Source organism: Diabrotica virgifera, chromosome 5 (assembly GCF_917563875.1).
Source record: "Diabrotica virgifera virgifera chromosome 5, PGI_DIABVI_V3a".
Taxonomy (NCBI): Eukaryota; Metazoa; Arthropoda; class Insecta; order Coleoptera; family Chrysomelidae; genus Diabrotica; species Diabrotica virgifera.
In genome coordinates, this window is record NC_065447.1 from 17,412,478 (window position 1) to 17,437,506 (window position 25,029).

The 25,029-nt window shown below is 30.1% G+C and overlaps 1 protein-coding gene across 4 annotated transcripts in view; it reads right to left on the reverse strand.

Annotated features, from left to right (window-relative positions):
- The window catches only part of LOC114332856 (uncharacterized), a 348,079-nt gene that overhangs the window by 55,034 nt on the left and 268,016 nt on the right, over positions 1-25,029 (reverse strand). For all 4 annotated transcript variants that reach the window (XM_028282646.2, XM_050652319.1, XM_028282668.2 and 1 more), the window contains exons 5-7: positions 16,068-16,276; positions 10,979-11,210; positions 2,518-2,745 (exon numbers count right to left, since the gene is read on the reverse strand). In XM_028282646.2, the coding sequence (XP_028138447.2) occupies positions 2,518-2,745; positions 10,979-11,210; positions 16,068-16,276 (669 nt within the window). The remainder of the gene's footprint in view (positions 1-2,517; positions 2,746-10,978; positions 11,211-16,067; positions 16,277-25,029) is intronic.

Sequence of the window (25,029 nt, forward strand, 5' to 3'; positions counted from 1 at the left end):
AACTAAGAAGAGAAACGTTTAAAAATATACAAGAATGGTTTCAACGGACTGATCGCTTATATTATGATAAATCTGCTCGAATAAAATCTATTGTAAGTGAAGAAAACAGCAATTATATGTAATCCTTAGTGTCACTGAGAATCTGCATATTAGTACAATCGTTCTTACAATCTAAGTATCTAGTCTGTTGAAACCGTTTTAGTATACTTTCAAAAGTTTCTCTTTTTGGTTGTCGTCTATCAGGGAACTTCTGATGATAAATTTTTATTGCTAGTAGCTCATTTTTGTTATACTCTCCTAGCACAAAGCCATTTTAATCCATTCCTCATTAGAAAAATTAATATTAGTAATGGTATCAAATCAACTAAAACTATATAAATAGTATAATGTCAAATGTTTAAGCAAATTTTGTGTCATAGCCAACTAGGCAGAATTTTGTATGTTTGACTCATATTTTAAGCACCAACAACCTTAACTACGAATGTATTTGGATATCTCATCCAATATTAATAAATTAAGGATCAGGCTAGATTATTATGTATTTTTTTTTCTAAAAATTACTTTTGATTGGATATTTTCACGGCTACCTAATGAAATTTTACGTAATTCTTGTTGCAATTAATGTTTGCTTAAAGAATGACGAATAACTTACAAATTAAAGCACTTAGGTATAGGGAATGCTTAAGAAATAAAAAAGTACCATAAAATATAATTTTATTACAATACTAAAATACAGGGTGTTCCATTTAAGAAAACTCAGAAAATACTCATTCCGAGTTTCGACCCACCCTGTATACTAAAATTAAACATTTCGCTATACTATTAATGATTAACAGTAGTAGACTATATTAAAAATCGTTTGAACATAAAATAAAAATTTGACGTCAAATCACTAAAATTCTACAGGGTGTAGATTTTGCTACGAAATTAACAAAAAATCGTAATTAACTTTTAAACTACCTCGTATAATATTACAAAACCATACATTTTAAGAAAGGAAACATCGAGGAGAATCCAAAAATGTAAAAATATACAGGGTGTTCCATTAAAAAAAACATAAGTTTGTGTCACCCTGTCAATACGGACGACCCTGTATATTTGAAAATATTTTTAAATTATGATACTATGTGTGCCCCAACTTTTACCTAAATAACTTTTTTTCGTATCTCTTACGACAAACGAGTAATTGGACTTTGTCACACTAATGCCCCACCCTGTATATATATGGATCGGAGTATACATCGGAATCGTATTGTAGTGTTGTTTTCTGAATAGTTTGTTTTTTTGAATGTACCTAATATCTTTAGAAACAAAGAAAGTAGACGGTTTTGTAGTTTAACATGTCTTTTGTGGATGCAAAGGTACAAAGGTGGATACATCGATATTATATTGTAGTCTTGTGTTTTATTTCACAACGTACTATGTTTTCCGTCTTTTGCGTTATTTTTTCGGATATTAGCGCACTCATCACCGTATATTATAGTATAGCTTTCCGTGCGTGACAAGCTTTATGTTCTTGACGTTCGGCAATATTTGTACTGCTTAGAGCCAATTTAAAATATTTACAGAGATAAAATTCCGCTTAAAGAAACATTGTCAAATTATGAAACATGAAGAGAAGTAAATGTAAAATGTCTTCATACTTTTGCTCCAAAGATATATCAGAGAAGGTATACGTTTCCAAGACAATAACAATATTGACATTCGATTTCAACATAAAGTTTTTTCTATCGATCACGAACATTTGTCACCCAAAGAGAATTGGAACTTTCAGAGTTTGTGACATTTCCCTGGAAGTTACAATGGCTGTGTTATTTTTCGATAACCCATATTAAAAAATATAATTTATTAGGAAATACCCCAACGAACAAATTATATCTTGTATCAGCCCAAGCCAAAAACAATCAGTGAATGTCACACCTACCATAGGAAATAGGTATATTTTATTATTGGTCTTTCAATGCCAAAATCAGGATAAACAAAAAGCTATTTATATTTATGGTTCCAATCAATATGATTTTCACCATTACTTTGCATTGTGCGATATATTTGCAACCTTTTGTAAATCAAAAATGATTCCATTATTATAAAGAATGCCAACAAAAGTCGGCCCTGCACGCAACTTTTTTTTCGGTGCAATATTTTATATTTATTGAAAGTCAACATAAATGCTTAATTTTATTTACGAATTTATATGTATTGTGTGACATGCCCACTGACTATTGGTATGCTGGTTGTTCAGGTTGCTTTCAAGGTCATTGGCGGCGTGCTCACGAAGGATCAAAGGCGTGTCGCTTCTCTGTGGTCCTTGTTCTCTGCTTTCGCCGTTACGAATTGCCGGCGTTACGAATTTACGGCGTTACGAAATTTCTTGTCACGATATTATTTGTATAGTCCGAGTGACTGGACTATAAATTGAGCAGCAATACAATTAAAAAAAAATATCAAATCCCAGTTTCCATCTAATCCTAAACCTTATCACATCCACATCTGTCCCTTATAATGGCTAACTCTTACACCAAATAATATCGCTGACGGCACCGACAAACAAATGGCTACATCCCTTCTGCATTCGCCCCCCGTTAGGGTAGAAATCAACGTGGCCCATCGGCTGTGACGATCCGAGACCGCCGAGTATTAAATTTTCTCCATTACTGTGAATTACGTCGACGAATTCAGCATCACTTTGGTCCAGTCGAGCTCGAGGGTCCTGAGATTCGAAAAGAGGACCTGCGGGGTCCAATCCTGCAAAAAAAATTATAAGTAATGAAAATTGGGGGAAATTGGGAAATATGATAGTTGGAAATATTAAAAAAAAAACTTATTTATTGGTGATATTTGAAATTAAGAGGATCGGTACGTATTTTCGGCTGCAATGCTATTCAAATAGGGATTCATTTTTTTCGAATCCTGAGAAAACTAATAAGTATTTTTGAAAAATTTAAACGCAGAATGAAAGATTACGTTATTAGCGAGGGCCGAAAGTCCCTGAGAACTTCTATAATGTTTATTTTAATAAGTTACAGGGGTGAAAAACTAAGAGAAAATTTAGTGTGATTTTTAATTTCAAATATATCATTCAAAATAAACTTTTTATTTATTCTAAGGGACTTTCGGCCCTCGGTAATAATTTAGTCTTTCATTCTGCGTTTAAATTTTTCAAAAATATTTATTGGTTTTTTCAGGATTCGAAAAAAATTAACACAATGCCGTGATAATATTTTCCAAATCTATCTTTGTCTTACAACGCACTCAGGCGAATATAATATTGTCAGCATATATTGTCAGTCAGACACTGACAATCAGTGACAATTTTAAATATTTGACATTGCATCGGGAATATGTTGAGTTACTGATTAAATATTATTGATATACAGGGTGCGCCAAACCTCTGGTCTTCTTTGATTACGGCTAAACTATGAGATATACAAAAAAATGTTTATAACAAAACTAATGTGTATCAAAGAGGTCTATAATTTAAAATTATTTTCAATTATACAGGGTGAGTCAGAATGACGGTATGAACCAAAGTTGTATTTTTTTAAATGGAACACCCTGTATATTAAATCATTTTTGAATATATTATTTAAACATATGAAAAATTTGTATAAGGTCTTATAGGCCTAAAGTTAATAATTTTCGAAATATTTACATTTTTATTGAGAAAAATGGTAATATTTATAGGGTTGTGGATTATGTTTCCAAGGAAATAAAAATTTAGGTGATAGGTCAAAGTTTTTAAAATATAGTGTTATTTTTAAATAATTTAATATTTTTTACTTTTAGCCATAAAATATACAGTGTGATCACTATTTGCAAATACAAAATTTTCTCATTTTTTTTAAATGGGACACCCTGTATATTAGTTTTGCGTTTGGTAGTAAATATTACAACCTTTCTTTTGGTATAAGGTTGTATGTACCTAGCATGTTTCGTTTTGTAGACATTTTAAAAAAAACTAGATTTAAAGTTTTTGCGGATTTTTTATTTAAAAATTTTTTTGCAAAAAAAAATAATTATAATCTGGTTTTAGAAACATACACTAAAATATAAAATATGAAAATAAAAACGTAATTAAAGATTAAAATAAATCGTATGCTAGTACAATTCAATTGAATTTAATAACTTTAAATTATTTTACAAAAAATATTTTACCATATTAATGAATACATAAATTAGTTACTAAATTAAATAAACAACCAAATTTTAAATCAATCGTAGCAATTCTTCTACCGCAGCAACTTTCCTATACCAAATTAATTGTTAGTTATATTGTATTTACGAGTAAGATCAGTTAATAACTTTTTAATTTACCTACATCTTGAGAACGTATAAAGTATGCTTTGAAACAAATGAACGTTATGGAAGTATATTAAGAAGTAAATAGTATCTATGTACCTACTCGTGTCACAAAATCTGGTAATAATTTCTAATGGTTTCGCCCAAAACAAATGTCATATCCAAAAATGTTTCGGTTAAAAAATTAAAATTTAAAATAAAAAAAATTGTTACAAAAATTTCAACTACAAAAGTGTTCCCAGTTTTTGTGACACCAGTAAATACTATTTATATTAATAAATAATTTGGATGATACATTTAACATTCATTTGTTTCAAAGCATACTTTATAATAATTTTTATATTCTCAAGATGTATGTAAGTAAATTTAAAAGGTAAATTAAAAGTTTAACTAAATACAATTTAACTAACAATTAATTTAGTACAGGAAAGTTGCTGTAGTAGAAAAATTACTGCGGTTGATTTAAAATTTGGTTGTTTATTTAATTTAGTAACTAATTTATGCATTCATTAATATGGTAAAATATTTTTTGTAAAATAATTTAAAGTTATTAAATTCAATTGAATTGTACTAGCATACGATTTATTTTAATCTTTAATTACGTTTTTATCTTCATATTTTATATTTTAGTGTATGTTTCTAAAACCAGATTATAATTATTTTTTTTTGCAAAAAAATTTTTAAATAAAAAATCCGCAAACCCGTAAAATCTATAGTTTTTTTTAAATATCTACAAAACGAAACATGCTAGGTACATACAACCTTATACCAAAAGAAAGGTTGTAATATTTACTACAAAACGCAAAAGTAATATACAGGGTGTCCCATTTAAAAAAAATGAGAAAATTTTGTATTTGCAAATAGTGATCACACTGTATATTTTATGGCTAAAAGTAAAATATATTAAATTATTTAAAAATAACACTATATTTTAAAAACTTTGACCTATCACCCAAATTTTTATTTCCTTGGAAACATAATCCACAACCCTATAAATATTACCATTTTTCTCAATAAAAATGTAAATATTTCGAAAATTATTAACTTTAGACCTATAAGACCTTATACAAATTTTTCATATTTTTAAATAATATATTCAAAAATGATTTAATATACAGGGTGTTCCATTTAAAAAAATACAACTTTGGTTCATACCGTCGTTCTGACTCACCCTGTATAATTGAAAATAATTTTAAATTATAGACCTCCTTGATACACATTAGTTTTGTTATAAACATTTTTTTGTATATCTCATAGTTTAGCCGTAATCAAAGAAGACCAGAGGTTTGGCGCACCCTGTATAGTGTATTTGATAAATAATTGATTAAAGACGTGAACTTAATAAAAAGTTATTTATTGTGTATTATTTGTGGAAGATCCAAGCAGAGAATACATCAGGATAATATATTCTGTGATCCAAGTATTTTGTTGTTAAAGATGTTCAAAATTGTAAGCGTTCCATAACAATATATTATTAAAAAATCACTTTAACACTTTTTCTCTTTTCTCGATTGAGTATTAGTCTTTGTTGTACAAATAAATTATTACAATCAATGAATACATAGTTGATGAAAAAATTATCACATTTATTAACTGAATCAATAATTTGCAATTATAAAAATAACAGTTATCCAAGAACATTCAAAACCCATCTCTTTAAATTAATGATGACATTTTCAAGTAGAATGACATTCTAGTAATGTTTACATATCCATACCAGTGTGAATTTTACTACACGTAATTTGCCGTGTAAAGACAGAAAAAGTAGGGATACACGTAAAATATTTGCGAATTATGTACCCATAGCCTTAAGTCATGTTGTCGTGTGCCATTTAAGCACAGTCTAAAAAAAATATGAAAAATAATTTTTTAAGAAATAGTCTAGGCGCCAGAGGGGTCACCGTGTCCTTTTCAATTCTGATGGACAAACTCAACGGTTTCTTATGGACTTTTGGCTGCTGATTACGAATTTTGAGGGTGGATTTCGATCAGAGTGGTCAAAAAATTGTTATAAACAATTTAATTGTTTATAAATTGTTTATAAGGCTCTGGCTCATAAACTAAAAGAGATAAAAAAGAATGTTTCAAATAAAATTTGTTCGTTAATAAAAAACGAAGAAAAAACGTTTACTAAACTTAAATCCAACAATTATAACTCAAGATATTGTAAAATTAGTGAACAATGTAAATTGCAAATTGCAAAATAAGTATTTTTCGAAGCTTTATCGATTGTAACTCGGTTTCTACGCAAGAAAATGAGCCTCAGAAGGTCACATTTTAAAGCTTCATTAATAGGCTTCTAAACCAAGTTTGTTAAATTACTTTATCTTTATTTGTTTTAAAGTTATACCCGTTTGAAGTTATAATTTTCTTAAAAAAATTGTACATTAATTTGTTTATAAGGATTTCAAGCAAATTTGAGCTATAAACAATTATACTTTAATTAGGAATAATGATAGAAAAACTCAAAAGGAATAATTTGAGCGTAAATGTTCGTAAGTTTATTTTTGGTCAAGATATCGATATTTTAATGGCGCGCTATGTCAAGCAGTCAAGTATTTTTCGACGCTTTATCGATCGTAACTCGGTTTCTACGCATGCAAATGAGCCAATATGTGGTATCCATATAAAAATGGATCGAGTTATTTTGTATCATCACTGCATATAAAACGAGCATTTATGTTGTGGCGGCATACACACAATTAACGTGTCTTGATGATGCTGCAAAAGAACTAGATCCACTTTATATGGATACTATCCACTATCCACTGGATATCTATATGATATAGATTATATGTATGTCATATAGATAATTAGGCTCTGAAGCCCCAGAAAGTGTTAGTTTTACTGCCTACATGAACAGACTTAGTACTACCATGTAACTGTAAAAATTGCTCTAAGAACTTATGCAGATGTCAAAAAGTTGAGATTCCCTGTATGTCCCGATTCAGATGAATAAAACAAAAAGTTTGTAAAAATAGTATTAATAAATAATATCAACTTACTGTTTAGTTCTATTTCTAAAATATTAGTATTTAATTTTTTTTTCTCATTTAGTACAAAAATAGAAGACAAAGTAAATAGAATGAAAGGTAATACGACGTAGAGGATGGTGATTTAATTATAAGAATTATATGATAAAATTATATTAGGATCTTCAAAAATGAAAAATGAAGATAACGTATATATATATAGAAATTATAATTTGCATCGGGAAGTTAGCGCGTGAACCTTTACGCGGTGAGCCGATTTTGCGCCTCAGAGCGCACTATTAAAATATCTATATCTTGGCCAAAAATAAACTTACAAACATTTTCGTAAGCTCAAAATGTCCCTTTTTTAAGTTCTTATATCATTATTGTTAATTAAAGTATAAATGTTTATAGCTTAAATTTACTTGAAACCCTTATAAACAAATTAATGTACAATTTTTTTAAGAAAATTATTACTTAAAATGGGTATAACTTTAAAACAAATGAAGATCACGTAATTTAACAAACTCTGTTTGGAAGCTTATTAATGAAGCTTAAAGATGAGACCTTCTAAGGCTCATTTTCGTGCGTAGAAGCCGAGATAGGATCGATGTAGCTTCGAAAAATATTTATTTTGCAATTTGCAATTTGCATTGTGCACTAATTTTACAATATCTTGAGTTCTAATTATTGGATTTACGTTCGGTAAACGTTTTTTTCTTCGTTTTTTATCAACGAACAAATTTTCTTGAAAACATTCTTTTTTATCTCTTTTAGTTTATGAGCCAGAGCCTTATAAACAATTTAGAAATTTATAAACAATTAAATTGTTTATAACAATTTTTTGACCACTCGGATCGAAATCCACCCTCGAAATTCGTAATCAGCAGCCAAAATCCATAAGAAACCGTTGAGTTAGTCCATCAGAATTGAAAAGGACACGGTGACCTCTATTTGGCGCTTAGACTAAAACGCGTTTCTTTAGTTACGAATAACTAAAATTAAAAATATTATAAAAAAAATCAATTAACAAGCAAAAAATAAAAAATCCAAACTCGACGGATTATTCGAAAAAAAAAACTGTTAGATTAAATATACAAAAATTTCACACATTCGTTGAAAAATTGAAAAAATCTAACACATTCATAAAAGAAAAGCGTGGGGCGAGTCTTCATCGAATAAACGGTTTGAGGATAGATACTTTTTTACTTTTCGCGCCCCACGCTTTTCCTCGGAAAATGAGGGTTTTTTAGGTTAGTATTTTTTTATCAATAATTAAATAACTTGGTGATATCAAAGCTCTTTTGGTATATACTATATTTCCAGAAGCCGATAGAAATTAAATGAACAGTTTAAAAATGCAACCATAAAATTATTGTTAGTTAAAATTTTACGGTCGCTATAATAACCAGAATAATTATGATGCATAAGAATAACTAAAATTTTTGTATAAAAAGGCACTTTACCTATCTGACGTACTTTACAGAATTGAAATTGGACTATTTAAGGGCCTCAGGAATATTTTAAAATTATAAGCAATTCTTTGGCTTATAAACAAATAGAATATCTCAGAAAATCTTAAATTAAATTAAACTATGAAAACGGTATTGGAAAGAACGCAGCAGGACGCTTATTTTAAAAGAAAAAACGTTTAATGGCGATGAGTGGTTCCTTAGATACAACCGGTCAAAATTCACCGGCATTTACGGCGAAGATATAATTAATAGGATGGTAATTTTCGAACTATCACCTTGTTATTTCAGTCCTCTTTCTCCACATAAATTTTCACATATTTAAAAATAGACCGGTAAGTATCTGCGAAAAAACGTCTATTTTTGGATGTGAGAGGTGGCATTCGGATTTTTGCAGATAAAGTTAGGTGACACCTTCAGTAATAATAATTGACTTATGCTCCTTCTCAAATATGCCCGGAACATTAATAAAAAAATTAAAATATTTAAAAATTTCGAAAAATATCGATTTTTTTCTGCTTTCTTTGCTAATAACTTTAAAACGATTCGTTTTGGAACATAGTCGTAGAAAATAAAATAAAGATAATTGAATTTTGTATGATATAAGACCAGTAAAAAATGTCTTAAGGTATTACCTTTTCTGCAATATAGCAATAAATACAAAATAAGGGGGCAAGATAAGTTTGTTGTTATTCAATATTTTTTAACCACTTTGGTGGCACTTAGAACCTTAGTAATTCACTTAGGAAATTCTTTGTAACATACTTAAATCGTGTACCAAATTTCATTAAAATCGACCTAATAAATTTTGCATAATAAATTTGCAATCTAAATGTTTTTCATTCAATCAAAAAGTTCAAATTTTTTAAAATCTTTCTGAACAAAAAGTAAACCATTTAGAAGTTGGCTAATTTTTTTACATATAAAGAGGTGCTCTATCTATCTAATACACTTTACAGAATTAAAATCGGATTATTTAAGGGGCCCCAGCAATGTTTTAAATTTATAAACAATTTTTTGGCTTATAAACAAATAGCTTTTTTTAATAATAAAAAAATTAATTTTTAGCAATGCAAATAATTAAAACCGGTATAATTTGACTTAAACTTTCAAATGCTGTCAGCAGAATTGCTATTTTATTTTTTAATCAAACCTTATTCGCGTTCAAAAATTGCAATTTCTCGATTTTTTTAAAGTTCCACCGCGTTTATCTCGAAAACCATGCATCCTACGAAAAAACTTGTAAGAACATTTTTTGCTTAGAATTACCCAAGAAATACAAAAAAATGTTTTATTTTGCGAAAAATCGATTTTATGTAATTCCTCAAGTTCTTTGTTTATAACAATCTTATCGACATCCGGATCAACTGTTACCCAAAAAATTCGTATTCTATGGGTCAAAATACATAAAAAACTTGGGTATGTCTATCTAAATAAAGGAGCCCGTAGCACTCCTGGCCACAGCACTAATTTGTTTATAAGCCAAAAAATTGTTTATAATTTTAAAACATTGCTGAGGCTGCTTAAATAATCCGATTTCAATTCTGTAAAGTGCATTAGATAGGTGGAGTACTTCTTTATATGTAAAAAAATTGACAAATCTTTGTATGTTCTAGTTTTTATTGTGCAAGATTTTAAAAATTTTTAATTTTTTAAAAAAAGTTTAGATTGCAAAATTAATATGCAAAATCTAGTAAGTCAATTTTAATGAAATTTGGTGTACGGTTTTAGCACATTACAAAAATTTTCTACGCGAACTAGGAAGGACTAGGAAGGTTCCAATTGTAACTTAAGTGATGGAAAATCATTAAATAAAAACAGGCTTGATTTGCCCCCTTATTTTATATTTATTGCTATTTTAAAGCAAGGGTGACAAATTAAGACATTTTTAACTAATCGCGTCTGATAGAAAATTTAATTATCTTTGTTTTATTTTTTTTTGTTTTATTCATATAGGACTTTGTTCTAAAATGAATAGTTTTTAAGTTATAAGTAAAAAAAGTAGAAAAAAAAAACGAAATTTTTTGAATTTTTTAAATATTTTATTTTTTTTATTAATGTTCCGTGCATATTTGAGAAGGAGCATAAATCAATTATTATTAAAGAAGTTATCACCTAACTTTATCCGCAAAAATCTGAATGACACCTCTCACATCCACCTAAAAACGGATCCTTACTTATCTAAAAATAAATATCACATATTTAAACAAATTTAACACAAATGCCAAAACTTACCAGTTATTCTACTTAAATTTCCAAGATCAGATCCAGCAAATCCGGCTATATGAGCTCCTAAGCTAAAGCCGATAATATGAGTCTTTTTCAACGACAGTCCATTCTTTTCTACAAGTCCCCTCAGGAGAAGGGACAATTGTTTTCCTACCAGTCTTGTATTGGCTGAAGCTTTTACGTAGTTCGGTAGCGCAGCTCCATTGCTCCAATCCACACATATTATATTGACTTCTTCCTGCAAAAAATAAGTTTAATTATTAATAACATAGTATTACCGATCTCAGTTTAGATTCCTACAGAAACCATTCGCGTTGCCACTGACCAATCAATTTTTGTTTAAAAAACATTTTGAGATCTTTATAGATACACTCGCGCACTAATTCGAATTCCGAACTTTTTGCTGCATTACGAGGACTTTTGTCTACCCCTGTATTATTGATAATTCCTATTAGTGCAGTCACTGAAGGTGGATATGAACTATTACCTCCGATTTCGTTGAACCTCCATCAATTTGCATGAAAATTGGTGAGTCGTTAGAGAATATCTCAAGGAACAAAGGTGACATGGTGCCAACTTGCTCTTTTATCGTGGGAGTGGATGCCACCCCTTCTCGGGGGTGAAAATTATTTTATTAAAAATAACTTCAGAAATCGATAGAAAGGAAAATTATAAGCAAAATTTGTTATTTAAAGTTATTAAAATAAATCAAAACTTTTTATTATAGATCAAAAATTTTTATTTTTCTTTAGAAAAATGCATGCTTTTAACAGATTTTTCATAAATAACTCAAAAATTATAAGTTTTTACAAAAATGTTATTATTACCAAAATTGAAAATAATAAAAAACTAAATAAACACCCTAATAGAAAAACCTTTTAATCTTAACTAAAAGTGAGTTATAGGTAATTGAATGTATATTTTTTTCAGCTAGAACCCAAATCCAAGTATTCAAGCTTGAATAACGGGAAAATGGTGCATTTTATAACATAGACGTATTAAACATTTGTCAAAGTACTTAGAAATATCTATCAGATGAGACCCCGAACAAATTAATAGCATTAAAATTTATGCTCCAAAAAATTTTCAAAATTTAACTTTTAAAAATTTCTCCAAAAAATGTTATTGTTTTTTTAAGAACTCCGTTAGTTTGTACGATATAAGGTTCGCCTAAAAATCATTTGAAAGTTATTTCAAAGAGCTATTAAACCACGTTAAATTTATTCTTTTAAACCCCTTACTTTTTTAAAGATAAAAGGTTAAATTGCCCCGGTTACATGGTTCTCGCAGCAAAATTTAAGATTTAAAAGTTTCTATCTCGGTTATTTTTTACCCCACAGAACTAGTGAAACAGATAAAGTATTTCTCACAGAAAAAAACTAAAATTTGGTTATAGATCATTTTTTATGTATATTGACTAATTTTGGAGTTATTATCAAAAGAAAATGAAAATTACGATAATTTTAAAAATTCTGATTTTTGAAAATTATCTCTTTTTTCAAAAATATGCATCCCAAACCGGTCAAAGTTGTTGAAATCATTACTTATGCTAATATAAAGAAATTCTTGTAAGAATTGCTATACATTTTAATTTTTGTGGAAATGGCGTATATTTAATTTTTTACTTTTTCCTAAAAAATTCGAAAGGGTTCCTTTATTTTCATCATAACTTACTTAATTTTGATGCTATTACCTTCTACGGGAGCTCATTTGATAGGTATTCTGAAGTGCTTTGACAAATGTTTAGCAGCTTTATTTTATAAAATGCATCCTTTTTCCGTTACTTAAGCTTGAATACTTAAGATTTGAGTACTCGTCGAAAAAAATATTCATTCAATTACAAATACATTCAATTGATTACAATAATAACTCAAAAAGTATTGATTTATATTAAAACTTTATAAAACTAATTTTGCCTATAATTTGTCCCTCTATTGATTTATGGTATTATTTTTAATAAACTAATTTTCACCCCCCGAGAATGAGTAGCATCCACGCCTAGGATAAAAGCGCAAGTTGGCATTACATCACCTTTGTTCCTTGAGGTATCCTCTAACTATTCACCAATTTTCACTAACATCGATTGAGGTTCAATGAAATCGGAGGTGAAAACCTTCAGTGACTGCACTATATATGCAATGGGATACATATAAATTTAGGAGTCATGTTGTTCTCTTGGGCAATTTGTAGTTTACTTTTTATCAGTTTCTCTAAAGGATGTTTAGGATACAGATGCTGTATTGCAAGAGAGCTGAGCGAGTCGGTAAGAAACAGAGGTTTTGACATATTTGAGAGGTTTGCCTGTTTTAAAGCGCGGTACAGAACAAATAGTTCCGAGGTGAAATCACTTGAAGTAGCCGGTAGTTTAAATTGGAAAGTAGACATTGGATTAACAAATGCACAACCAATGACATTATTAAATTTAGAGGCATTGGTAATAGTAGGGGAGGAAAGTATACTAAATTTGAAGTCACTCGAGCGCTTTGGGGACCTACTGGGTTGTGAAGAGTAGGTTCTAAAACCAAAAAAGGTTAAGTAAAGTTTTCCATTTTAGTGAGGACTTTCCATTTTTAATTTAATTTTCCATTTCCATCAATCGTTTTTCCGATTATAGCGTCATCTATCCATAATTCTAAAAATATTTTAAATAAAAGTTACTTATTTTTAAGTAAGAAATCCGAATCTGCGATAAAAATATGGGGGCTCCTATTTAAAATTTGAAAGTAACTTGCCACCCCACATCCATGGGGGATCGTGTTTGGTGCTATTCGATAGATTTTTCAAACATATTGAATAAGTGAATTTTTCAGTTTTTCGATCTGATGTTCATTTCGCGAAATATCGCGGGATTCGTATTTAAGATTTTAAATTTAACCCCCACCCCTCTCCGAGAGCAGTCGTGTTTAGTATTATTCGATAGATTTTTGACAAATATTAAGCAGGAATTTTTTAGTTTTTAGATATATCGTTCATTTCGCGAAATATTCGCTTTTTTCTTGTGAAACTTTGTGACTCGCTCATTTCCTTACGCCCCATCCAAATCGTCAGATTTTTGAAATATACACTGTTTTGCATGTACTTAACTTACCTTATCTTAATGTGACGATTTCGAATTTTTCTAAGGATAGATTTTTTCGGTCCCCCCTTAACGAACTCCCTGTGTTTAGAGCCAATATATGGTAGAGGTACATCTACAGGGTTTCAGGGTTCTGCCCAGATGATAATCTGATGCGCTCGAGTTACTACAAAAATCCCCACTTGGGCTCCCCTACCATAAAGATGTTTGTGCAGTTAAGGTAGTCTCGTTTAAGAATCTTGTTCCGTCTGTTTTTCATTAGTAATGTATTGGTGTATTTTTTTCGATAACTCAATTAAAGAGGTGATACCAAGAAGATATAAGGTTAAGATGCCAAGATATCACAAAGAAAAGAAACCAAAACACCAGAAAAGGAGGAATTATAAAACCATCCTGGTTGTATAATAGTTAAATATTTACTAGATATGTAGGTATAATTTTGTATTGTGGATTAAATTAATTGATTTAGTATTACTTCAGTATTTTAAAAGCCATATCCTGCTATAAAGTGTAATTAAATTTTGCAATATCGGTTTATCGAATATTATATTAAATACATACATTTACTGAACTCTGTAGTAATGAAAACTCAGTTACCTTCGAGTAAATTGCATCCTTAATATAATATTCAGCTCTGCGTAGCTATATTCAGTAGCATTCAGACTTCATTGGAGTACAATGGTATAGTTAATAGAACTACGATATTGGTGCATTGGATGTGAATTATTTTAGAGAACTGGAGATGTATTTACCTATTAATACGTTCTTCATTAAATATGCAACTATAGAATGAGTTCTGATAATAAGGCCCTATAATTAACAATCTATAATATTAAGTATTTTCTATGGGAAATAAGCCACAATTTTACTAAAAAATGAATTTATTAACGTTTCGAAGCCCAAATCGGGTTTCGTTGTCAAAATACACAATACTATTAAAATAAACAAAAATGTTGTTGCTAAGTAAAAAAATTCTTTTAATAATTTATTTAATCTGACTCATTTATATTGGCAATTCAGACGTATATTATACATTTTAAAGTAGAAGACTTTAAAATGATATCGCCAATATTTATGAGTTGCGTTCCTGGGACGACTTTAATAAAAGATAGTTCATTCGATTACATGAAATCAATCCCAACTCAAGAATATCCGTCGCAAAAAAATCATAGCATGTGATCTGTCTTTAAAAAGACAACCAAATGCAACGATGATGGTAAAATTCTCGCGTTAGAGATTCCATAGTAAATCAGGAGGGAAAACCACGAAAAAACCTCGTGATACTATCCCGACATCGTAAGTATTTGGTCTTACATTTAATTTACCTTCAAAAAACTAATACCAAATTCTGACTTTAATATGTTTAAATTATAAATAATATTAACAATACATAGATATACAATAAGTAATACTAAAATATAAAATTTGTACCAACTCGATATGTTATTTACTTACTAATAGTGGTATTTTCTTTTACGAAACCCGATTTGGGCTTCGAAACGTTAATAAATTCATTTTTTAGTAAAATTGTGGCTTATTTCCCATAGAAAATACTTAATTATAAAAAATGCCACAAGGAAATAGCTTCAGAACAACAAATCTATAATATAAAGTAAAAAATTCATTAAGTCATAAGAAGAAATAAAAGTGGATAGCGACGATGTTTTCACCTCAAAAGATAGTAAAAAAGAAGTTAAAAGGAAGATGGAGAAGATATTTTCAACAAAAGTAAAAAAATAACCAGAACGCCAACCAAATAACAGAGAGATGAAAACAAAACGGATCAGCTTTTAAAAATGATGCAAACATTGGCAGAATAAAAAAATATCTAACAAAGGGGGTACAACAAATAAAACAAGAACAGGCAGAATATAGAAATGACCTCAGAAATAAAAATAAATAAAGTCAGACAAAGTAACCAACAACTAAAAGAGAAAATGATGAAATAAAGCAAGTATGCGTCGCGTTGCATCAGGTCAGACAAATATGTTTCTGCCTTTAAACTCATACGTCACTTACCACAGCCATGAGTGCACTTCTAATTTCATAAACCCAAATATAGTTGCAATCGCTTCCAAAACCATGAACTAATACTTTCGTTGGTAAACTACCATTAAAACCATCTTTGGCCCATTCAAACGCGTCATCTAACTTCTCAAACGGCACTTCCGCAGGTGGAGAGCCTCTTTTTCTTCTTCTTCTACCGGGATACATCAAAAACTTCGTACCTGAAAGTAAAACGTAATTAGATAAAAAGAAATGCCGAGGAATAAATATCTAGAAAATATCAGCCCCTCCACCAAAATTTTAAATAGTTATAGCTGGCGCATTCACCATTATACAGAGTGAGTTTTTATGGAAACAGTGAGTTATGGTCGAAAAAAAAATAATGTTTCATGTTTTATTCGCTATACCGCGGAAAACTTGCCTTTGGGGTATATAAGTAAAATGCAAAGTAAAATAAAGTTAAAAATGTATACCATTTTTATTCAGTTGCAATGCGAAGGCAAAACAATCTTACTTTTCAATTAGAATACGGAGTGCAGTCCAGTCCCTTGAATCGCGATTTTCGGCTCTTATTGGAGCCTTCATCGGAAGGAACGTAGGCACTGTTCTCCATATTTTAACTGATTCGTATCGAGAGGTTTTCCTACCCATTGCAACTGAAGTGATGATAGTAGGTGGCTAGCGCCATCTGGCATTGAAAGAAAACCTCTCGATACGAATCAGTTAAAATGTGGAGAACAGTGCCTACGTTCCTTCCGATGAAGGCTCCAATAAGAGCCGAAAATCGCGATTCAAGGGACTGGACTGCACTCCGTATTCTAATTTAAAAGTAAGATTGTTTTGCCTTCGCATTGCAACTGAAAAAAAAATGGTATACATTTTTATTTTATAGTCGTATTACTCCGTAGAGTAACTAGGTGCATTTTTCCGTTGGAACTTTACCAGCTGCAGACGGGGGATGTGAATTGCATAGTGTAGAATTCCTTCCCTCTCGTCTTCACTGCAGCATCCATTTGACTTGCAAATTGTAGAAGTCTTGGAGGTGTCACCAGGAAAGTGTACCAATAAGTTTTCAATTTAAAAATCTTTTAGTAATATTTTTAATATTTTCAATATTAATAATTTACTATTAGGATTGAAAACTACTTCGTCTTTCAATGCCAGATGGCGCTAGCCACCTACTATCATCACTTCAGTTGCAATGGGTGGGAAAACCTCTCGATACGAATCAGTTAAAATATGGAGAACAGTGCCTACTTTCCTTTCGATGAAGGCTCCAATAAGAGCCGAAAATCGCGATTCAAGGGACTGGACTGCACTCCGTATTCTAATTGAAAAGTAAGATTGTTTTGCCTTCGCACTGCAACTGAATAAAAATGGTATACATTTTTATTTTATAGTCGTATTACTCCATAGAGTAACTAGGTGCATTTTTCCGTTGGAACTTTACCAGCTGCAGACGGGGGATGTGAATTGCATAGTGTAGAATTCCTTCCCTCTCGTCTTCACTGCAGCATCCATTTGACTTGCAAATTGTAGAAGTCTTGGAGGTGTCACCAGGAAAGTGTACCAATAAGTTTTCAATTTAAAAATCTTTTAGTAATATTTTTAATATTTTCAATATTAATAATTTACTATTAGGATTGAAAACTACTTCGTCTTTCAATGCCAGATGGCGCTAGCCACCTACTAGCATCACTTCAGTTGCAATGGGTGGGAAAACCTCTCGATACGAATCAGTTAAAATATGGAGAACAGTGTCTACGTTCCTTCCGATGAAGGCTCCAATAAGAGCCGAAAATCGCGGTTCAAGGGACTGGACTGCACTCCGTATTCTAATTGAAAAGTAAGATTGTTTTGCCTTCGCATTGCAACTGAATAAAAATGATATACATTTTTATTTTATAGTCGTATTACTCCATAGAGTAACTAGGTGCATTTTTCCGTTGGAACTTTACCAGCTGCAGACGGGGGATGTGAATTGCATAGTGTAGAATTCCTTCCCTCTCGTCTTCACTGCAGCATCCATTTGACTTGCAAATTGTAGAAGTCTTGGAGGTGTCACCAGGAAAGTGTACCAATAAGTTTTCAATTTAAAAATCTTTTAGTAATATTTTTAATATTTTCAATATTAATAATTTACTATTAGGATTGAAAACTACTTCGTCTTTCAATGCCAGATAGCGCTAGCCACCTACTATCATCACTTCAGTTGAAATGGGTGGGAAAACCTCTCGATACGAATCAGTTAAAATATGGAGAACAGTGCCTACGTTCCTTCCGATGAAGGCTCCAATAAGAGCCGAAAATCGCGATTCAAGGGACTGGACTGCACTCCGTATTCTAATTGAAAAGTAAGATTGTTTTGCCTTCGCATTGCAACTGAATAAAAATGGTATACATTTTTATTTTATAATCGTATTACTCCGTAGAGTAACTAGGTGCATTTTTCCGTTGGAACTTTACCAGCTGCAGACGGGGGATGTGAATTGCATAGTGTAGAATTCCTTCCCTCTCGTCTTCACTACAGCATCCATTTGACTTGCAAATTGTAGAAGTCTTGGAGGTGTCACCAGGAAAGTGTACCAATAAGTTTTCAATTTAAAAATCTTTTAGTAATATTTTTAATATTTTCAATATTAATAATTTACTATTAGGATTGAAAACTACTTCGTCTAAAATAAAGTTATATAGTGAACCCCCAGCTAGCGCATCATACTTAAACTTGAGCTTTTTTCAGAAATCAAGACAATCTTTAGCCAATAATATTTGAATGTGCTATAGTGAAAACTGTTTAGTTAAAAGTTTAGAAAATGGGAAATAAATTTGAAACAGACAATATCGTTTAATTTGCGGTAGGGCAAAATACTCAAAAATTGGTAAAATTCACATATTAGCACGTTAAAAGAAGGTGTGGTCTAGTACGTTGTGTTGGGTGTTAATAGCACAATCCATTTTTTGTTATTTTAATTTACACTCCATTTAATTGGAATAGAATTATTATAGTGTGTTTAAAGTTATACAGGATATAAATAAAATAACTTAAAATTTTAATAACATGTTTAATTGAAACAAAAAAGAAACCAAATAGTAGCCAAACAATGAAACAAATTAAATAAAATTTTGACTTTAGAAAGAGTCTTTTACTCACTATTTCTGAGTGGGTACGTTGAAGCTGCGCTTGCTGTCAAACTTTGGCATAGAAGCTCTGGATGCTACGGCAAATGGGGTGTAAAGTAAAAGAACAAAAATGGATTGTGCTATTAACACCCAAAACAACATACTAGACCACACCTTTTTTAAGGTGCTAATATGTGAATTTTACCAATTTTTGAGTATTTTGCACTACCGCAAATTAAAAGATGTTGTCTGTTTCAAATTTATTTCCTATTTTTCAAACTATTAACTAAACAGTTTTCACTATAGCACGTTCAAATATTATTGGCTAAAGATTGTAAAAATAATTAAAAAATGTCTTGATTTCTGAAAAAGAACTAAATTTTAAGTATGATGCGCTAGATGGGGGTTCAATATATAACTTTATTTTACTTTGCATTTTACTTATATATCCCAAAGGCAAGTTTCCGCGGTATAACGATTAAAAAATGAAACATTTTTTTCGACCCACCCTAGTATGGAAATACCTCAATTATTTCGGAAACGCCTTGCACGATTTTTATATATTTTGGTGGATAAGGGTTTTATAATGCGGCCAATATTGCAGTATTATCTACATTGTTGCCAGATCTTCCGTTTTTCTGTAAATCTAGTGAAGTTTCTTATATTCAAATAGAACACGTATATTTTTTGCGTTTTGAAGTTCTTAAGAAATATTGATTATTTTTTATGTTATATTCCCTATACACAAATGCCATAATCTCGGAGTTATTACTAAATTTATTTAACAAAAATTAAACAAATTATAAAAATCAATTTTTTCGGCCGAGGTAGATATTATTTTAGATTCTTTGGATCATTGGGAACAAAAAAAGGTCTTTTGTAATTTTTCTCAAAAGTTAAGCGTTTTTGAGTTATAAACAATTTAAAACTGAAAAAAAAACGAAAAATGACGATTTTCAAGGTTCAAGAACACAAGTAAAAAACATAATTTTTGAAATTATGAGGTATATAAAATGTACCTAAATTCAAGCTCAAACATTTTTCTGTCAGCTCCACATTAGAATTTTCGGCACGTTTTATTCTACAACATTGCTTTTTAATTGTTAATGAAGCGTATATGAGAGGACAAACAATCGGTCTGCATTAACAACTAAAAAACAATGTTTGAAAATGAAACAAACCCAAAAATTACTTATCGATAGCTGATAAAATGATGTTTCAACTTGAATTTAGGCACTTCGTAGTTTCAAAAGTAATATTTTTTATTTGCCTTTTTGAAACTTGAAAATCGTCATTTTTTTATTTTTCAGTTTTAAATTGTTTATAACTCGGAAACGATTAACTTTAGAGAAACATTACAAAAGACTTTTTTGTTCCCAATGATCCAAAAATTCTGAAATAATGTTTGCCCAAGCCATAAATTTTGATTTTTATAATTTGTTTACTTTTTTTAATAAATGTAGCAATAACTCCTAAGCTATTGAATTTGAGGTGGTGTAGGGAATACAACATGAAAAATAATCAGTATTTTATGAAAATTTTAGTGGAGACAATGTACGAAGAAAAATAAGTGTATGGTAAATTTTCAAAAAATATAGTCTAGAAAGACACAAGCGAAGCCAAAATTCTAAGTTTTACATTATATAATATGTTGTATTTAGCTATAATTGTATGCTCTTATTAAAAACCCAAAAGATGAATATTTAAAAATACTTTCCCATTAATTTATTCTTTGATACACTTTAATGTTACTTTTGAGCGATGAATATATAGTACACATTATTAAGGTTATATGTTTTGTGGGTAGCTCTTTAAATTATACGTAAACCAATATAAAAAGTTTGAAAAAAAATGCGTTGTTTTTTCTCTCTCCACTACTCTGCAATTTAACAGATTCATGTGCTGAAACGTACATGTCTTGATTTTTTTATACACTGCGCGTCATAGAAAACGGGCACCCTAAAAAATGGGTAATTTTTGATGTCGCATATCTCCTAAACCTGTTGTCCGATTTAAGTGATTTTTTGAATATGTTATAGCCCTATTTTTTGTCAATATCCCTGTAAAAATATTTTTGCAAAACAGGTAAATTTTCATTGTATACCGGGTGTACGAATCAAACCGTGTTTTTTTCTCAAAGTTCGCAACACCCTGTGGAATATTCTAGCATTGATAAATTTTTTTTCCTCTGATTCTGGCCTTGGTTTAGAAATATAACCTTTAGCCACGTAATTGTATAACTTATCACTAACTCAGGTGTAATGTGTAGTGTGTGTGTGTTGAGTAAGTGTCTTGTTACTTTGCAAAGTCGACGTCATTGTCTTTGCAAAGAGACGCTAATTGTATCCGAACGTCTGCGATGCCTCCGGTGAGTACCGATCCCTCAAGGACAGAAACTATTTTCATTTATTAATTTATAATAAATGAAAAAATTTATGACCCTGGTGAGATTCGAACCCACTACCATTCGGAACTTTCGATCCAAAGGTTAGGCGCTCTTACCACTGAGCAGTGATAAAATACTGAAATTAAACCCAACTATAGCCTCCAGTTTTCTTAACATTCTGTTTTTTGATTCATTAGCTTATGTTGAATGATACAAAAGTTATTTACTTTAACAACTAGGCATGCTCTTTATCAGTACAGGGTGTTTCTAAAGAAGTACGACAAACTTTAAGGGGTAATTCTGCATGAAAGTATAATTACCGGTTGCTTTATAAACATATGTCCGCAAATGGTTTGTTTCCGACATGCAGGATGTTGAATTTTTTCTTACAAACTGACGATTTATTTATTGCCCTAAAACCGGTTGAGATATGCAAATGAAATTTGGTGGGTTTTAAGACATAATTTTGGAACATTTTTTGACATACAATTAAGAATTTTTTAGTGCATACGAATAATATGATCGGTCATATTACCCGTATGCGCTCCAATAGTGAATATAAAATTCTTAAGACTAAGTTTGAAAATGGTTATTCATTTTTGATAAAATTCTTAGTTGAATGTCAAAAAATGCGCAATAACCATCTCTTGAAACCTACCAAATTTCATTTGCATATCACAACCGGTTTTAGAGCCATAAATAAATCATCAGTTTGTAAGAAAAAATTTAACATCCCGTATCTCGGAAACGAAGCTTTTGCGGATATATGATTATAAAGCAAACTGTCATTATTTTTATTGCAGAATTACCCCTTAAAGTTTGTCGAACTTATTTAGTCTCTAAAACCCACTAGACTTATAACACCCTGTACTGATGAACAACATGGCTAGTTGTTAAAGTACATAACTTTTGTATTATCCAACATAAGCGAATGAACAAAAAAAAGAATGTTAAGAAAACCTGAGGCTATAGTTGGGTTTTAATTTCAGTATTTTATAAATGCTAGAATATTCCACAGGGTGTTGCGAACTTTGAGAAAAAAACACAGTTTGATTCGTACACCTGGTATACAATGAAAATTTACCTGTTTAGCAAAAATGTTATTAGAGCGATATTGAAAAAGAATAGGGCTATAACATATTCAAAAAATCATTCAAATCGGACAACAGGTTTAGGAGATACGCGTCATCAAAAATGACCCATTTTTTAGGGCGCCCGTTTTCTATGACGCGCAGTTTATAAATCTAAGAACGTGATGTAGCGGATTTACACTTACAGCAAAGTTAAAATTATTTCAGTTCCATTTTCTGGCCCAGCTTTTAAGTTTTTTGTAAAATATTTTATAAAGTATTTAGCAGTCAAAACTTTTTATTAAAAATTTTTTATAAAACCTTTTATTTAAGACATCTATTAGTCTAGTGGCAAAGAGCAGTTTCGTGGCCGATTTAGGTCCGTGAGATTTATAACTGTTTTTTATGAATTTTGACTCAGTGAATCCGAATCTTTAACATAATGATGCGAATTTTTAGGCAGAAATTTTTGTTAACATTTTAATTGTTTAAATCGTTATAACTAATAAACTAATTAGTCCAAGTAATGAAGCTTGAAATAGGACAAAACCTCGCAATTTTTACAGAATGGATCGATTTGCTTGAAAATTTGAGAATAAGTAGTGGATAGTCCAAGGATCAAAATCTATATGATGCCGAAAGGCGCTTTTATCATGGGGGTGGTTGCCACCCCCTATTGGGGGTGGAAATCTTTTATTATATTTTGACCGCAAAAGTTGGTAAAAACGTTCATTCTAAGCAAAAAATGTTTTATACATTTTTTTGATAAAATTAATAGTTTTCGATTTATTCGCTATCGAAAGTGTTAGTATTACATCGAAAAATTAATGTTTTTAATCAGTTTTCTGCTAATAACTCCATAAGGTTTCGTTTTATCAAAACAACCTTACTTAACAAAAATATACTATTTAAAAAAATTAACAAAACCGTGTTTTTTATTTTCTTTAAGACCAACAGTAATCAAGATATACTTTATTATATGTTGCAACTCCGTAATCACCACCCTAATTAAAACTATTCATTGACCTTATATGGTCTTATTTATTTATGTATTATTAATAGTTTCGAGAAGTTTGACCGACTTAGAATGATTCGTTTTTAAAAAAATGAAGTTAACTGCGATTAACGAATTTTTGTAGTTTGGAAAAAATGGCTTTTTCTTCTAAATAGAAAGATTATCATCAGATTTGTGAAAAAATGTTTAATATTAAATTATAGCTAATTTAATTTCCAAGAATTTGGTAGAAAACAAATTTTTCTATGACAAAAAGTAAGTGAGCTATTGACAATTAACACTTGTGATAGCATGCAAAAACCAACTTTACCAACCCATTCAAAGTCACCTCTTTTTATGACTAAGGATTTTACTAAGATTTAGTATCAATAGGCTTATAGATCTTGTAAAAACCTAAAAAATTCTTATATACCGAACTTTCTAAGATAAAAAATAAAAAAGTTACGGTTAAAAAATCAATATATTTTTTTGAGAAAAAAAGGAGAAATCCAATTCTAAGCATAATAATGTAAGTTAGCGGTGTTTTTAGTCATTGGACTTATTCATTCTTCTTTATTTGTGTATTATTAATAGAGTCTAGAAGTTTGACTGGCTTAAAATGATTAGTTTTAAAAAAACTGAAGTTAAAAGCGAATAAAGAATTTTTGTAGTTTTGTAAAAAATGCCATTTTCTTCAGAATAGAAAGATTAGCATCAAAGATAAGAAAAAATGTTTAAATATGAAATTGTAGGTTATTTATTCTTAATAACGTGTGAAAAAATTTTTTCTACGACAAAAATTTAGTGAATAGTAAATGAGTAAATATAGGAGAACATTGATTTTTTCCATATAAAACTACCACTTTCGATAGCGAATAAATCGATAACTATTAGTTTTATCAAAAAAATGTATACAACATTTTTTGCTTAGAATGAATGTTTTTATCAACTTTTGCTATCAAAATATAATAAAAAATGTCCACCCCCGAGATGGGGTGGCAACCACCCCCATAATAAAAGCGCATTTCGGCATCATATAGATTTTGATCCTTGGACCATCCACTACTTATTCTTAAATTTTCAAGCAAATCTATCCATTCTGTAAAAATTGCGGGGTGAAAAGCTTCGGTTCCTGGACTAAATATAGATATACCCTCTTTTTAAATCATGTTTTGTTTATTTAAATAAAATTAACCAAATAAACTTTGAAAATTTAAAGTCGATGTATTAGAAGACGAGATATTGCAAATATCTCGACGAGATATTAAAAAATAACAAATCATCGACTATCGGGCCTTTTGCTTATAACTTTGCTTTTACTCAGCATAAAAAGCTTTAAAGGTAAAAAATAGAAATTAAAGGTAAAAATATTAAAACTTAAAAAGATTTATAAAGTAGGTACCC